The 15,589-nt window shown below is 32.8% G+C and overlaps 1 protein-coding gene across 1 annotated transcript; it reads left to right on the top strand.

Annotated features, from left to right (window-relative positions):
* Window positions 1-240: 240 nt before the first annotated feature.
* Window positions 241-6,694, top strand: LOC11427019 (histidine kinase 3). Its single transcript, XM_013605761.3, has 11 exons — window positions 241-1,302; window positions 1,729-2,010; window positions 2,088-2,257; window positions 2,669-2,881; window positions 3,233-3,419; window positions 3,512-3,563; window positions 3,656-3,885; window positions 4,000-4,098; window positions 4,203-5,365; window positions 5,758-6,074; window positions 6,202-6,694. Exons 1-10 carry the CDS (start codon window positions 826-828, stop codon window positions 5,966-5,968), a joined length of 3,084 nt encoding a protein of 1,027 aa, XP_013461215.2. The 5' UTR covers window positions 241-825; the 3' UTR covers window positions 5,969-6,074; window positions 6,202-6,694.
* Window positions 6,695-15,589: the final 8,895 nt, after the last annotated feature.

The raw sequence follows: 15,589 nt of genomic DNA, 5'->3' as shown, positions 1-15,589 counted from the left end.
AAGATTGTGTAATTCAACTGATATTGAAGGTCCAATAATCATATCTTGATAAGAAAAATACTAACGTAGCAACTAATATACTAATATTTTTCATTAGAAAAACGATGTTAAATACTTTGTACCAATTACATGATAACAAAATGATTTTTATATATCAACAAAAGAACATTTTGATAAATAATTGATTATTTTTCATTATCTAATTTTATTTATATTATTTATATTTTTGAGTGGATAGTTGAAAAGAGATAATGGCCAATACCAGAAAACATTGTTGCCATCATATTCCTATTATCTTGTCTTTTGCAAATTCTCCTATGAGTTTCATTCTTCTAACTTCTATGTCTTTCAACCTTTCATTGTCTTCCACAAAAACATATTCCTTTGCAACAACCTTTTAAAACTTGAACACTTCACCTTGCTTACGTTGTTTGGTTTTGGAAAAATCTTAGCTGAAGAACACTGCAAGGTTCACTGTGTGCTGAAAATTAAGCTAAAAAACGAATCTTTATAGGTTTTGTTTTTGGCCCTTCTTTTCTTGGTTGGTAGCTTGTGGCTGACAAGATAACAACAAGTATCAATTCATGTTTGGAATTAGAAACTCTTAATGATTCTTTGATTCTTTTAAAGGCGTGTGTGAATTTCATATTATAGTGTTACCATTTTGAATTTAAAGCTATTTTTCTTTTGGTTGGATAAGATAGCATCTTCTCTTCTCAAACTTGTCATGTCTCATGTTTCTTTTCTATTCATATAGTTTGTTTTTTCATGAATTTGAAGGTGGTGTGGTTCATTTCTGTTCACTAGTGTTGGTTACTGTTGTGGATGAGTTTGTTACATGTAATTGGGTTTAGTCTAAAAGTGGGGCATCTACTTTTAGTGCTATGTTGCTGGATTGTATCTTTAATTTATATCAACTGGTTCATTAGTATGGACACAAAGATGGGATTTTTAGGAGATGGTGGAAAGATGTGGCTTAAATGGTGGGAGAAGATCTTGGGAAGTACATGTAAAATCCATCAACAGTATTATCAGTGTATTGGTTCTAAAAGAGTTAGGAGAGAATTGTGGAGGAAATTGTTGCTGGCATGGGTTTTGGGTTGGTTTATAGCGTCTTTATGGATCTTTTGTGGTATTAACTTACACAACACTGAAAAGAGGAAAGAGACTTTAGCTAGCATGTGTGATGAAAGAGCTAGGATGTTACAAGATCAGTTTAATGTTAGTATGAATCATATTCAAGCCATGTCTATTCTGATCTCAACTTTCCATCATGCTAAGAATCCTTCTGCCATTGACCAGGTACCTACTCTTTCTATTCACTGTCTTGCAATTAAGGATCTAATTCAATCTTGTGTTTTTTGTTTTGTTTTGTTTTGTTTTGTCTTAACCCTTCTCTTCCCCTATGAAGGGGCTCCTGATAATTGAGTCGGGAGGCAAGTAAAGTCTGGACAAATAGTGTTCAAGTTAGTATTCGAACTCGAGTTTTCCTAAACAATTCATCTTTAGCATGAGTTCATTAACCAGTTGAGTCAAATCACTTAGTTTTTCAATTATGTACTATGTAGTAGCTTTATCTTTTCCTTCTGGTTTTCAAGTTTTAAGCCTTCATTTCCATCTGAATTTATGTTTTTGAATAGAAATGAAGTAAATGTATATTTTATCTAAGACGCTGATATCAGTAGTGTGATGTTAACAAATGAGCATAACAACTTGTAAAACATGCAGAAAACTTTTGCAAAGTATACAGAAAGAACTGCTTTTGAGAGGCCACTTACAAGTGGTGTTGCATATGCTGTAAGGGTGCTTCAATCTGAAAGGGAACAATTTGAGAAGCAACAAGGGTGGAGTATTAAGAGGATGGATACCATGGAGCAGAACCCGGTTCATGAGGATGATTATGTACCAGATGAATTGGAACCATCCCCTATCCATGAAGAATATGCTCCTGTCATCTTTGCACAAGATACAATTTCACATGTCATATCTATTGATGTGCTTTCCGGAAAGGTAAGTTTCTTGTGAGATTAAATGTGGAGTTATGGTTTGTACTTTGTAGTCGTTGTTCTTAACTTGTTCATCAACAGGAAGACCGTGAAAATGTGTTGCGTGCAAGGGAATCAGGCAAAGGGGTTTTAACTGCCCCTTTCAGACTGTTGAAAACAAACCGTTTGGGGGTTATCCTCACATTTGCTGTTTACAAGAGAGATCTTCCATCAAATGCTACCCCAAATGAAAGGATTCAAGCAACTGATGGGTGTGTATATGTTTTGGACTTTGTCAAGGGCCTATTTAGATTCACTTATTTGAGCATAAGAACTTGTAAGATTGATTGTGAGAGCTTATACAAACAATTATGACTTGACCATAAGTTGTTTTCAGCTTATTTCCATAAGCTATCTTGGATAGCTTATGAAAACAGTTTATAGCATATATGAAAACAGTTTGACTTTATTTTATCTTTTGGTATAGAAATAGCTTATAAATAAACACTTATATGATAAGTGTTTATGCTTTAGGCGCTTAATTAACTTGTTTATCCTAACATGGCCTAAATATGAATTAGCTAACTTCTAGTTCTGAAGTAAATGATTTAGTGAGCCACTTTATTCGATTTGGGGTAAACAATTCATGAACATGGTTAACGTTCTAACTAACTGCTATGCAGGTATCTTGGTGGGGTGTTTGAAATAGAGTCATTAGTGGAGAAATTGCTTCAACAACTTGCTAGCAAGCAAACCGTGCTTGTTAATGTGTATGATACAACAAATCAGACACACTCAATTCCCATGTATGGTTCTGATGTATCAGGTGACGAGTTCTATCATGTGAGCTTTCTTAACTTTGGAGATCCTTTCAGGAAGCATGAGATGCACTGCAGGTAAGAGAAATGCAGCAGAAAGCTCTTTTTTTCCAAATAAGTTTCTGTCCTTATGATGAATTAACTTTGAAAAATAATGGAAATCCGTACTTAGAAATCAAATTTTAAGCTGATCTTTTGCAGAGACTTCTATCATAACGAATAGAGTATATCTGCAAAGTTCTGCATTCTCTGTTACGATAGGATAATGATGCTATCTCACATTAAGTACAAGATATGTTATCTAAAAACTTGATATATTAGCCTTATAAAACTTGTGATGCACTATTTTGGGGTCGCATGGTATGGATTGTTTACTAATTTTTACATTGATTAAACTGTTATGATATTTTAAGTTTGATGCTGACACAGGTTCAAACAGAAACCACCATTTCCAAGGTTGGCGACGGGTACATCAATTGGCATCCTTGTTATTGCACTCCTTGTTGGACATATTTTTCATGCAACTGTGAGTCGAATTGCCAAAGTAGAGGATGATTACCAAGAGATGATGGTGCTTAAAAAACGAGCTGAAGCAGCTGATGTTGCTAAATCCCAGGTATGCAATTTTTGTTGTCACTATTAAATTTTTATTTATTTAGGCTCAGGTTACACCAATGATATTACATGAATCAATTGTCAACATTGCAGTTCCTTGCTACTGTTTCGCACGAGATCAGAACTCCAATGAACGGTGTTTTAGGTTAGTTGAAAACTCGCTTTCTATTTACACAATATCCAGAGTATATCTATGGTTTCTTCATCCATGACCATGCTCTTAAATTGGATTTTCAGGGATGATGAATATGCTCATGGACACTGATCTAGATGTAACCCAACAAGAATATGTCAGAACCGCACAAGGCAGTGGAAAAGCTCTGGTGTCAATTATAAATGAAGTTTTGGACCAGGCAAAGATTGAATCTGGTAAGATAGAGCTCGAGGCTGTGCTGTTCGATATACGATCAATTATGGACGATGTGTTATCGCTATTTTCTGAGAAATCTCAAGGAAAAGGAGTAGAGGTAATAATATATCTGTCTATTCTTCTGATGCACTTCTACCACCATGTTGAAATTTTCAGAATCATAACTTAACAGGCTTTACGTGTTTGGTTTTATTCTTTTTTGGGAGCAAAGTTAGCAGTTTATGTCTCGGATCAGGTTCCTCAACAGCTTATAGGTGATCCTGGAAGGTTTCGACAAATAATTACAAATCTCATGGGTAACTCGATTAAGGTAAAATACCATCGAGTCCTATTAAACCTCTTTAAACTCATTTCATTTTGTTGACTAATTTACAAGTCAAAATATGAAAACTAAAATATGCAACTGTTTGGCAGTTCACAGACAAAGGACATATATTTGTGACTATCCATCTTGTTGAGGAGGTTTTCCATTCAATAGAAGTTGAGAGAGAATCCACTTCTAAAGATGCAGAACATACATTAAGTGGTTTCCCAGTTGCTGATGGTCGCCGCAGCTGGGAAGGATTCAGAGCCTTCAGTCACGAGGGACCTCTTGGTTCTTTCTCGTCCACCTCCTCCAACGATCTCATCAGTTTGATTGTATCGGTAGAGGATACAGGCGATGGTATTCCTCTAGAGTCACAGCCGATGATATTCACTCCATTCATGCAGGTAGGTCCATCCATCTCGAGAAAACACGGAGGAACTGGTATTGGTCTAAGCATTAGCAAGTGTTTAGTTGGCCTCATGAATGGAGAAATCGGATTTGTGAGCGAACCAAAGATTGGAAGCACTTTCACATTTACAGCTGTGTTCACCAATGCATGTCCTAATTCAAATGAGCTTAAAACTCAACAAATCAATAACCAACCTCATCCTGCAACTTCAGAGTTTAATGGTATGGCGGCACTAGTTATTGATCCAAGACCCGTTCGTGCTGAAGTGTCGAGATATCACATACAAAGGCTTGGCGTTCGTGTTGAAATAGTTTCAGATTTGAAGCAAGGTTTGTCCACCGTAACCGATGGGGATGCATCTGTCAATATGATCCTGATTGAACAGGAGGTTTGGGATAGAGACTCGAGTATTTCATCGCACTTTGTGAATAACATTAGGAAAGTTGTTGAAATTGATAAAGGAAAAGGGATTCCTCCAAAACTATTCATTCTTGTTAATTCTAGTAGTTCTTTTAGAGCGGGTTCTACGGCATCATGTCTTCATAATCCAACAGTTGTCACAAAACCTTTGAGAGCAAGTATGCTTGCGGCTTCACTACAAAGAGCAATGGGTGTTGGGAACAAAGGGAATCCTCGAAACGGAGAACATCAGGGTTTGTCTCTCAAGCATCTTCTCTCTGGGAGAAAGATTCTTATTGTAGATGATAATAGTGTGAATCGCACGGTAGCGGCTGGTGCTTTGAAAAAATATGGAGCTGGTGTGGTTTGTGTAAGCAGTGGAATAGAAGCCATCACTATGCTGAGGCCACCCCATCAATTTGATGCATGTTTCATGGATATTCAAATGCCTGAAATGGATGGGTATGCAGATTGAATTCTTTCTTCTAGAATCTTGATAATTATTTTTTGAACTTAAATTCCAAGTTTCATTGAAAACTCTTACTAGGATGAAAATGGATTGCCTGCTGTCACACATTCAAGTTTTTGTGAATATGAACAGTTCGATCTTGATTGGACGATTCACATTCTGACTTCATGTTTTTGAGTTTTAACCTATTTTGTAAAGTTAGAATACAATTTCTCTAATTGAAGATCAAACGTCCCTTGTGAATGATGTGTGACTATTTGACTGCAGGGAATCCAATAGCAAAACTTAGCACACTTTTTGAATTACATTGAAAACAATCAATGCACACAACAACACATATCATTCTATATTAGCACATAGTTAACTAATAATCATTTCCCAACAGGTTTGAAGCTACACGTCGAATTCGAGAGATCGAAAACAGTGTGAAAGACAGAGAACTGTTTGTTCATCTACCCATTTTGGCTATGACCGCAGATGTGATGCAGGCTACACACCAGGAATGCTCTAAGTGTGGGATGGATGGATATGTTTCAAAACCATTTGAAGCTGAACAACTTTATAGAGAGGTTTCAAAGTTTTTCCAATCATCTTGAGAAACGAAAATACAAAGCTGTTCTAAACCAAACAAACAATGGAAGGATCAGCGTCTGCTCGTTAGGTCGTAGATGTGCATATATTCAGATATCTCCTCAGCTCAGAGTAAGTTCAATTCATCAGTTATGAAATGCATATATAATATATTACTTATTTTTGTTTTCTGTAATGATTAAAAATATATAGTACATTAACAAGAACCTTGGTTTATGATATTGCTTTTTTGTGGCAGGGAATGTAGTACATAAGAGCAAAGTTTTATTGGTTGGAATTGAGTCTTGAATGGTTGTAAGGGTATGAAAAGTCTCACTAATTCTTCTAGGCAAATTCACTATATTCCATGGTAACTGCAAACTGGAAGTGAATGAGAGGGAATTAGTTATTATACTGTCTCATCCTCTTCTGCATGCAATACTACTACTACTCATAGTACTCTAATAACGTTACTTTGTTATGTGTATTGATGTATGTATGTATGTATGTATGTAGAGGTATATGTGTATATGAGATTGATTGAATGCATAGATAGAAGGAAATGAGGTTGTTGGTGACAAAGGAGGCAAAGTGTACCATAGACCATAGTGCATGTGAATTACAAGTAGTTCATCATGACTCATCGTGAGTGGCCACATGAGCTTTTGCTTCTTTTGGCTTTCAAACATGTAAATGACACGTTGTAAAATCATATTTGAGTGATCCACCATTTTTTGGCCGATTTGTACTTACCTTTTCAGTTCTTGATTTATTTCACTTGCCTTTTTTTTTTATTATTATTTTATTCAGGTAAAAGAAAATATGAAAAAAAGAACAAAACATGAAAATCGTAGAACAGAGGGAGTCGAAGCAGGGTCTTCTAAGAAATAGAGGACACGCTTTTGTTAATTTAAGTTGTCATGTTGCTAACCCACCAAATACTAAGGATAAAAGTAACAAAAGGTGAATAGGATAGGATTAGAAATGAGTTTAAATTATCCTTTCTTATGTATTGATGCACCAAACGGCGGATTGAAATAAGATAGTATAGTTTTATCATATCATGTCTTCTTAACATATGCACCAAACATGCTTTAAGATTTTGAGACACAAATTAAGAAATTGAATGAAATAATCATTACACATAACACTTTTACTAAACTGCCATTACTTTATTAGAAAAAGATAAACTTAAAATTGCATTGAAAATTGTGTGAGAGAAAAGTTGGAGTATTTATTGAGGGTAAAGTTGGATGAAAAAAATTAAAGTTGTATTGAAAATGTAAAATGATATTCATTTTGAAACATTTTTTTTGCTAAAGTGACACTCATTTTGAAATTGATGGAGTATTTTTTAACTAAATTACACTAAAATCCCTTATTTAACGGTTTCAAGTTGGTTTTAAATTTTTTAGGTCTTGTTAACGAGTGCTCCAGGACATTCTTTAAGCATTCTATAATAAGCAATTATTCTTTAAAAAATTAAATATTTTGATTTTCAATGCATTGATTACATGTATTTTCGTAAATACTTACTATTTATGGTTCTTAAAAGAGTATCCCAGAAGCACTCGTTAACATTTTCCATTTTTATTCATATTTTTTAAGTTAATTAATTGTAATAAACTGATCCTAATTTTTATGTGTGCTAATTGTGTGCTTTAATTGAAAGACATAAATGATATGAAAAAAATAAATTAAAAAGGAACTTATTATAATTAAATAACTTAAATGATCACAACCGTAATTTAAGTCGTTTTTTAGTCCAAATTTGCTTGGAGCCTTTCTTTTTTCAAGGCTCCATGAGGTATCGTCTTCTCTATAGAATCTATTTTAATAATTTTTTTTTTTTTTTGGGGGTGTAGACCACAGGAAAATTATTTGGGTTGACTGGCAGTCTATTTGTCGGAGTCAGGAGGTTGGAGGTAAGGAGAATTAGGGAGTTTAATATTGCTTTATTAGGCAAGTGGGGTTGGAGGTGTTTGGTGGATAGGGATAGTTTGTGGTATAGGGTGTTGTCGGCGCGGTATGGCGAGGAGGATGGCCGCTTGTGTCAAGGGGGTCGTGATGGCTCTCTGTGGTGGAGGGACATTTATCAGCTGTGTGAGGAAGGATGGTTTAACAGTCATGTTAGCCGTTCTGTTGGTAATGGCAAAAATACTCTCTTTTGGACGGATGTTTGGGTGGGTGGAGTGTCGTTACATGACAGGTTTAGTAGATTATTTCAATTGTCGACAAAGCTCTCCCCTCCCTTCCCCTCCAAACTCCCAAACAAAGCCTAACGGTTTGGGAGTTGCTGATTAATTGCAACTAGAATAAACTGAATAATTGTTACTAGAATTGACAGTATATTGCAATGAACTATAAGAGTGCACCCTGGAAGCAAAAAGAGTTCTTTCTTCTCCTCACTTATGCATTCATTTTCTATGTCATCACTTAGTTTGATTGCTTTTGCATTTTATTGCTGATTAATTGCATTTCCTATTCTGTTTGTTATGTGTAAAGGATGTCTCAGATGCTCGGTGGAGGAATTTTCGAGGAAATTTACCTGTTCTTACACTCGTCTTTCTAATTTTTACACTTATGGCCCATTTGATGAGGGCTTTCTTCAATTTCAATGTGAGAGGAATGTGTTGGAATATTTTATTATTTATTATATTCCAATATCATTATGTGGGCAAATATCGTAACAATAATTATATTAGCTATTTATCAATTGTGAGTGTTAGTTGATTAGTGATCAAATTAAGTAATAAGGCTATTAGATTTCTAATTGGATAATTAATTAAATATTTAATTAGTTGATATGGACTTAATGAGTGGATGTCCGGATGACCCATTAACGGAATAATGGGAAACCCTAATGGTCATCCAATATAAAAGAGGCTATGGTCCCCAATATACCGTACACGGCAATACTCTCTCTTCTCCCCATCTGAAGAGAACTTGAGGCATAAAGGTACCGGTTGAGGAAGAACCAAATCAGCCGCCGCTAACTCTATTGTGTGTTTCAGATCATCTCCTCTCTTTGGTTATCGTTGTTGATGAGAGGGCTGCCTCGAAAGCTTTATCCAGGTATTCCTAATACCCTAATTCTTAATATCCTTGATAAATCAAACATGTTGTAGATCCGATCATAATCATGTTCAATGTTTTGTTTGCTTCCGCTATTGATTTATAATTGTTGAACATGTATTATGAAATCTTTATATTAAGACCGAAATTTCCAACAAATGGTATCAGAGCGGTCTTCATGTTTGATTTATTAGGATTAATTGCAAAGTTTTGAATTTGTCCATAGTTGGATTTAGGTTCAGCATCTATTTTTATGAACCCTAAATTTTTTATTTTGCGGCTTTATTTTGATGCCGTAATAAAGATGCCGAAATAATTTTACTTTTATTTCTAAACTTCATCCTGAAATTCATGTTCTGAAGCCTTATGAAGTATATATACTACACCCTCCGGTCACTAATATAAACAAAAATTTACTTTTTAGATACATTTAATTAATGATGTATGTGACATATAATAAAGACCACATACATCATTAAATTAATGTATCTAAAAAGTGGATTTTTGCTTATATTAATGACCGGAGGGTGTATATAGTGATGAGTTGTTTTCTTAAAATCGTAAATTACATATAGAAATTAAAATCGACACCGTAGCGTAGTAATGAACCAAGTTTCATGCTTCTGACTTCTGAGACTAATTTTGCATGACTTTAACTTTATGAATCAAGTTTTTTGTTTATCTTATGAATGCAAATTGGGATTGTTGCAATGATAATTGAATTCAAGTTTAGGTTTGATTATTTATTTGAATTTAAATTTAGAGCAAATCATAAAGTTTGCTTGTTTTGAGATTGGTATCGGTTTTCCGTTTTATGTGGCAATTTTTGTTTTATATGTGTTGATTATAGTTGAGCAACTTTTAAGATGATAATCCAGTTTATGGAAATTTGACTGCCTTGCGTAAAATTCTGTGAGAAATAAATTGTGTTGCCATATACATATTGTCAGTATATGTCAAATACAAAATTCAGTTTTGGTTGTTTTCTCAATTTTCATGGATTACGGTGTATTTTGACCTTCACGTTCATTGATCCCATGTAGAAGATTTGTGCTATCTTGTAATTTGTGATATCATGTATATATGACTTTTTAGCCATATTGTATATACGGTTTGTTGCTTCCAAATATTTGGTAAATGATTAATTAAGGATTTTGATATGAATCTAATTTGGTTAAAAAATTATTATTATTTTTTTTTTTTTAATCTTGTTCAAATCAAATATTTAGTTTGGACTTATTTATAAAGTTTTATTTTTTTTTTGTATTGTTATATCTCTTCGGCAGCGGGTATAACAAATATAAACATATTGTTAACAAATAAGTATTTGGATTTAATTTGACATGATTTTAAAATATCATTATCATATTTTGGAGTTTAATTTCTATGTGAAATTAGTTTTGATTCACGAAGATTTTGTACATAAAGTTCATTTTGAGAAGTAGGCAAATAGAGTTAAAATATAATTGTGATATATTTGTTGCCTTTTAATAATGAATCTCAAAATATTATGAACATTTTTTTTTTTTTTTTTGTACATAAGGTAAGATTTGATTCTTTAAAGTTTGGGAAATAATAATTCTAGTTTTGTTTGTTTACTTATAAACATGGAAAGTTTGTTTCTTGTATTTAGGAAATATTTATGCTAGAGTTATGTTTTATTTTGTTTAAAGAATCATTCAGTTTATATTTGTGAATCAATTATAGCATGAATATTTTTGAAATTTAAAGATTCAATTTTCATTTGATTTGAAATTGAATATTTAGTTACAGCATGATTACGATATTTGAGTTTATTGTTATTAAGTTTTCTACAATAATATTTTTATCATGCAAAGTTTCAATTTTCTTTTGGTTTGAAATTGAATATTTTTTCTTATAGTATGATTATGATGTTAGAGTTTATTGTTCTTAAGTTTTCTACAATAATATTTTGTCTTATCATGCATTTTGAATATATTTCATGCTATGTTTGTTGTTGCTTTTATGCGATATATGTAAATGTATTGTCATACACACATTGGTGTGATTTGTGACTTACATCTTCTTTCAAATTCGTGATTTTGTCTTCACACTTAAGTATTGTCATACACACATTGGTGTGATTTGTGACTTTCATCTTCTTTCAAATTCGTGAATTTGTCTTCACACTTAAGGGTTGTCGAGTGACCTTATGGTTACTTAGCAACATAATGGACTAATTCAGCCTACATTATGTCAGTAGTGCTTTGTAAATTTAAGATCATTCCCATTTAATTTGCTGTGAAATGTCTAGTAATTGCGGTTGTTTTGGTTGAAGCAACATGTTGCCAAAGTAACCTCTGTCGCGTAGATTTGATTCAACTGATGAACTTGCAAAAGACGTAGTATGAAATTATCCATGTGCGTTGTCGTCGGCCCCAAGGAAGGCACCACTTGACCGGATAATTACATACATATGATAGTAAATGTATGGTGATTATAAAGTAATTATCCATGTGAATAATAGGATACCTCAATGTGACTATTATTTGACAGGCTTATCACCTCATTTAATATATATTAAGATTATCTAGTAACTGCAGTTGAGTCGGTTGAAACAATAATGTTGCCCAAGTAACCTCTGTTGCGTAGATTCGATTCAACTGAAGTTACAAAAGATGTAGTGTGTAATTATTTATGCGAGTTGTCGTCGGCCCCAAGGAAGGCACAACTTGGCCGGATAGTTACATACCTGTGATGGTAAATATGTGGTGATTATAACGTAATTATCCATGTGGATAATAGGATGCCCAAAGGTGACTATTATTTGACAGGACTTATCACCAATGTTTGATCATTACATTGAGAGTACCGCTTGCAGTTAATTCTTAGCAATCCAAAGATTGTGTTTTAATGGTGCGCTTGGTATCTTGTTAAGGTCTTTTATTTACAAATAAAGAAGCACGTTTCTTTAATATTTTACTGACATGTATGTTGATGTTGTGTTAGTGTAAACTTATTTAATTATTTAAGAGTTTACATTCACATATATTACGATAAACATATGACAATTATATGAATTTATTCTTTGTCAAAGAAAATTGTCATTGTTTTATCATTATTATAAAATACCACTAGAAATTGATATTATTTTTAAAGACTTGATATTGATGATGCACTAGGTATTTTGGTGAGTGCTTTTGCTACTCTTGTTCTCTTTAAACTAATATAGTTTATGTATCTGCTAATCTGAGTTGAATTTTTTTTTTTTAACTCTTAAAAGTTCTAACTTTTAGGAATTAAAGAATAGTATTAACATTATTCTTGGATCTAGACCTTAGATAAGGGTGGTGAAACTCACATTCTCTCACAAATTCAGTATCTAATGTGAGAATCAAGTTTGACAAGTGAGTATACACCAAATCTCATAGGTCAATGTGATCATAAAGTTAAAATCTCATATGTATTAGAGGTATTGTTTAAGATGACAATTTTTTGTCATATTTTCTTTGCTTAAACTAAGGTGCTTTTAAAGCAATATAGAGAAAGACAAACTCTCATTGGAGAGGGGGTATTTCATTAAGGTTATTAGGCAAAGAAAATGTTAGGAGCACATTATGTAAACATTTAATCTTGCTAAGACGCTAAAAATTCGACTATCATATGACTTGTTCGAAAATTCAGTAATTTCGACTATCATATGACTTGTTCGAGAATTCAGTATTTTGTATTATCTTTGCACAATTAAGTTTATAACTGTTACAGTTAGAAATGATCGTTTAAATGATCAATTCATAAAGTGTGCAAATAAGGAAAGGCTGAAGCAAGAGAAAATAAAATAGTGCTCATTCGGAAAATACCTCAAAAGATAAGGGCAAATAAAGAAATGTAGTCTTGACTGACTTATGTCCAATGATGTTGAAAGATATATCAATTTAGAATGGACAAAGTCGATAAAGATTACTTTATTCATTTTTTTTTTTTGAACCAATATTAGATTGTCGTTACTAGCTTTTTTTGTATTTAAAAGACAATTTGGTGAATCATCGTTTGAATTTTATTTATTTATTTATTTTTCTTTGAATAAGTCAAGATATTTTGAGTTCTATTTTCAATTGATGATTCAATTTGTCTTTTAAGTTCAATTATTAGAGTCAATTCAGTTATGACTTGTGACATTCTATATTGTTTAAGGTTTTGAATACTATAAGTTTTTCGTCCCACAAATTAAGAAATTTTTTTTGAGACATAAACTGTTAAGCTTTCTTGAGGATATTGAGTTTGGGGGAGAGATATGATTTTAGAAACAAAATTGAATGAGGAAGAATTAGTTCTAAACTAATTCATATAGTTACTATTATTATAGTATATTTGGATCCTCGTGAGGACATTATTGTTCTTTCTCTCAATCAAGTTAAATTAATTCATATAGTTCAAACTCAACACCCTCAAGAACTAGGGCTTCTAGTGTCATAAAGAGTTGACTTGAAAGAGAAATTCTATTTAGTGTAATTGAAAGACTCTATTAGGACAGTCATGACACTAATTTGCTTGTTATAGTTTTGAAGCTACATAAGATGGATGTCAATGCATTGTTTCTTAATGATGACATCAATGATGCAATATGGTGCAACTGAATCAAACTTTGAGTCAATTGATACAAAGTAGATGGTTTAAAAAGACATGAAATCCACTTATAAGTTAAGAAATTTGTCTTTTTTAGTGTTACCACAAATTCTCATGAAGCAATTGTCTCATTTGGTTTTGAGATAATATTATGGAGAGTTGTGGATTTAACAAGTTCAGTGGGAGTAAGTTTATGTTCCTAGTTTAATATGTCAATTTTATTTTTAGTCAACGTTGATATATGTTTTTTATGTGAGACCAAGGAAATCTCTAACAAAAGTTAGTGATGAAAGATCCTTGGGACACCTCTTTTGTATTAGGCATTTCAATACTTAGAGATTCTTCTCAAGGTATTATTCGAATATCACAAAAGAGTTATTTCAATAAAGTTGAAAATAAAATGACATATTTTTTGGATGACCCCAATCACCAAAGAGACTTTTCAGTCTCAAATATTGCCTATTAGAAAATTTATGAATTCAGAAATATAAGTATTTTCTATGCTTTGCCTAAATGATTTTTATGTATGATTTTATTATACACATTTAGAAATAACGTATATAATAAGATTGTTTGGCAGATATTTGAGCAATTCAAAGTTTGAATTGTTGAAAAGGCAACCATAAGGATTATTAAAGAGAACAAGAGAGCTTATGTTCACGCAAGAGATCTGACAATTTGGAGATCATTTATATGTCAGACTTTGGCTTTTGGATGTAAGTAGATAATACACATCCTAACTCAAGAAATGATTGTAAGTATTTATGTCACTTGGTTGCATATTGTTAAAGGTATTGAAAGACCGCTCAAGTTATATAGTGACATAATTCAGTCGTATAGTTGTTTAACAACAAATTTCTAAAAATTCATTACCTTATAAATTATTGTTGTTGAATGATAGAACATGCAGAGACAAAACTTTATGCTAGCTGATCCACTAATCAAAGACATGACGCATAAGGTCTTTCATATGGTTGTTGTCATTAAGGATGTCTTGGATTAGTGGGAGTCTCTTAGTTTATGTTCTATACTTTTAATTTTTTGGAATTGATACAGACTTTATGTTATGATTTTCTGCAGAAATAAAGTTCATGAGGTTATTTTTTGTTATAACCATTTCTGTATTATTTTGTGCAAATATTGAATTTGCAAACTTCAGTTCGATCTCACTAAAGTTTTAAATTGGATCAGTTGGAAATAGACATGATATAGAGATCACATTGCATGAAATTTCCATGCCACTCATCCATATCGATCTATGTCATCAAGTGCATTGATATGGTGGCCGTCGGGGTTCCGTCACATTATACGTCAGTGACGACAGCCGCGGTGGTCCCATTATTAATGTATGAGGTGGACCAGATTGTAAAGTTGAAATCTAAAGATAAATAGCATTCAGTTGTGCGCCTAAAGAATTCTGATATAATTATTAAGATATGTAGCCCAAGTGGTGGATTGTTGGAATATTTTTTTATTTATTATATTCCAATATCATTATGTGGGCAAATATCGTAACAATAATTATATTAGCTATTTATCAATTGTGAGTCTTAGTTGATTAGTGATCAAATTAAGTAATAAGGCTATTAGATTTCTAATTGGATAATTAATTAAATATTTAATTAGTTGATATGGACTTAATGAGTGGATGTCCGGATGACCCATTAACGGAATAATGGGAAACCCTAATGGTCATCCAATATAAAAGAGGCTATGGTCCCCAATATACCGTACACGGCAATACTCTCTCTTCTCCCCATCTGAAGAGAACTTGAGGCATAAAGGTACCGGTTGAGGAAGAACCAAATCAGCCGCCGCTAACTCTATTGTGTGTTTCAGATCATCTCCTCTCTTTGGTTATCGTTGTTGATGAGAGGGCTGCCTCGAAAGTTTTATCCAGGTATTCCTAATACCCTAATTCTTAATATCCTTGATAAATCAAACATGTTGTAGATCCGATCATAATCATGTTCAATGTTTTGTTT

The sequence above is a fragment of the Medicago truncatula genome, chromosome 3 (genome assembly GCF_003473485.1).
Source record: "Medicago truncatula cultivar Jemalong A17 chromosome 3, MtrunA17r5.0-ANR, whole genome shotgun sequence".
Taxonomy (NCBI): domain Eukaryota; kingdom Viridiplantae; phylum Streptophyta; class Magnoliopsida; order Fabales; family Fabaceae; genus Medicago; species Medicago truncatula.
The sequence above is the reverse complement of the archived record's forward strand: the minus strand, read 5'-3'. Positions and strand labels throughout refer to the sequence as shown.

Coding starts and splice junctions, on each gene's coding strand:
- LOC11427019 (XM_013605761.3), top strand. CDS start 826: ATGAGTTTGTTACATGTAATTGGGTTTAGTCTAAAAGTGGGGCATCTA. Junction 2,882..3,232: donor AAGCATGAGATGCACTGCAG/GTAAGAGAAATG, acceptor ATGCTGACACAG/GTTCAAACAGAAACCACCAT. Junction 3,564..3,655: donor TCCAATGAACGGTGTTTTAG/GTTAGTTGAAAA, acceptor TTGGATTTTCAG/GGATGATGAATATGCTCATG.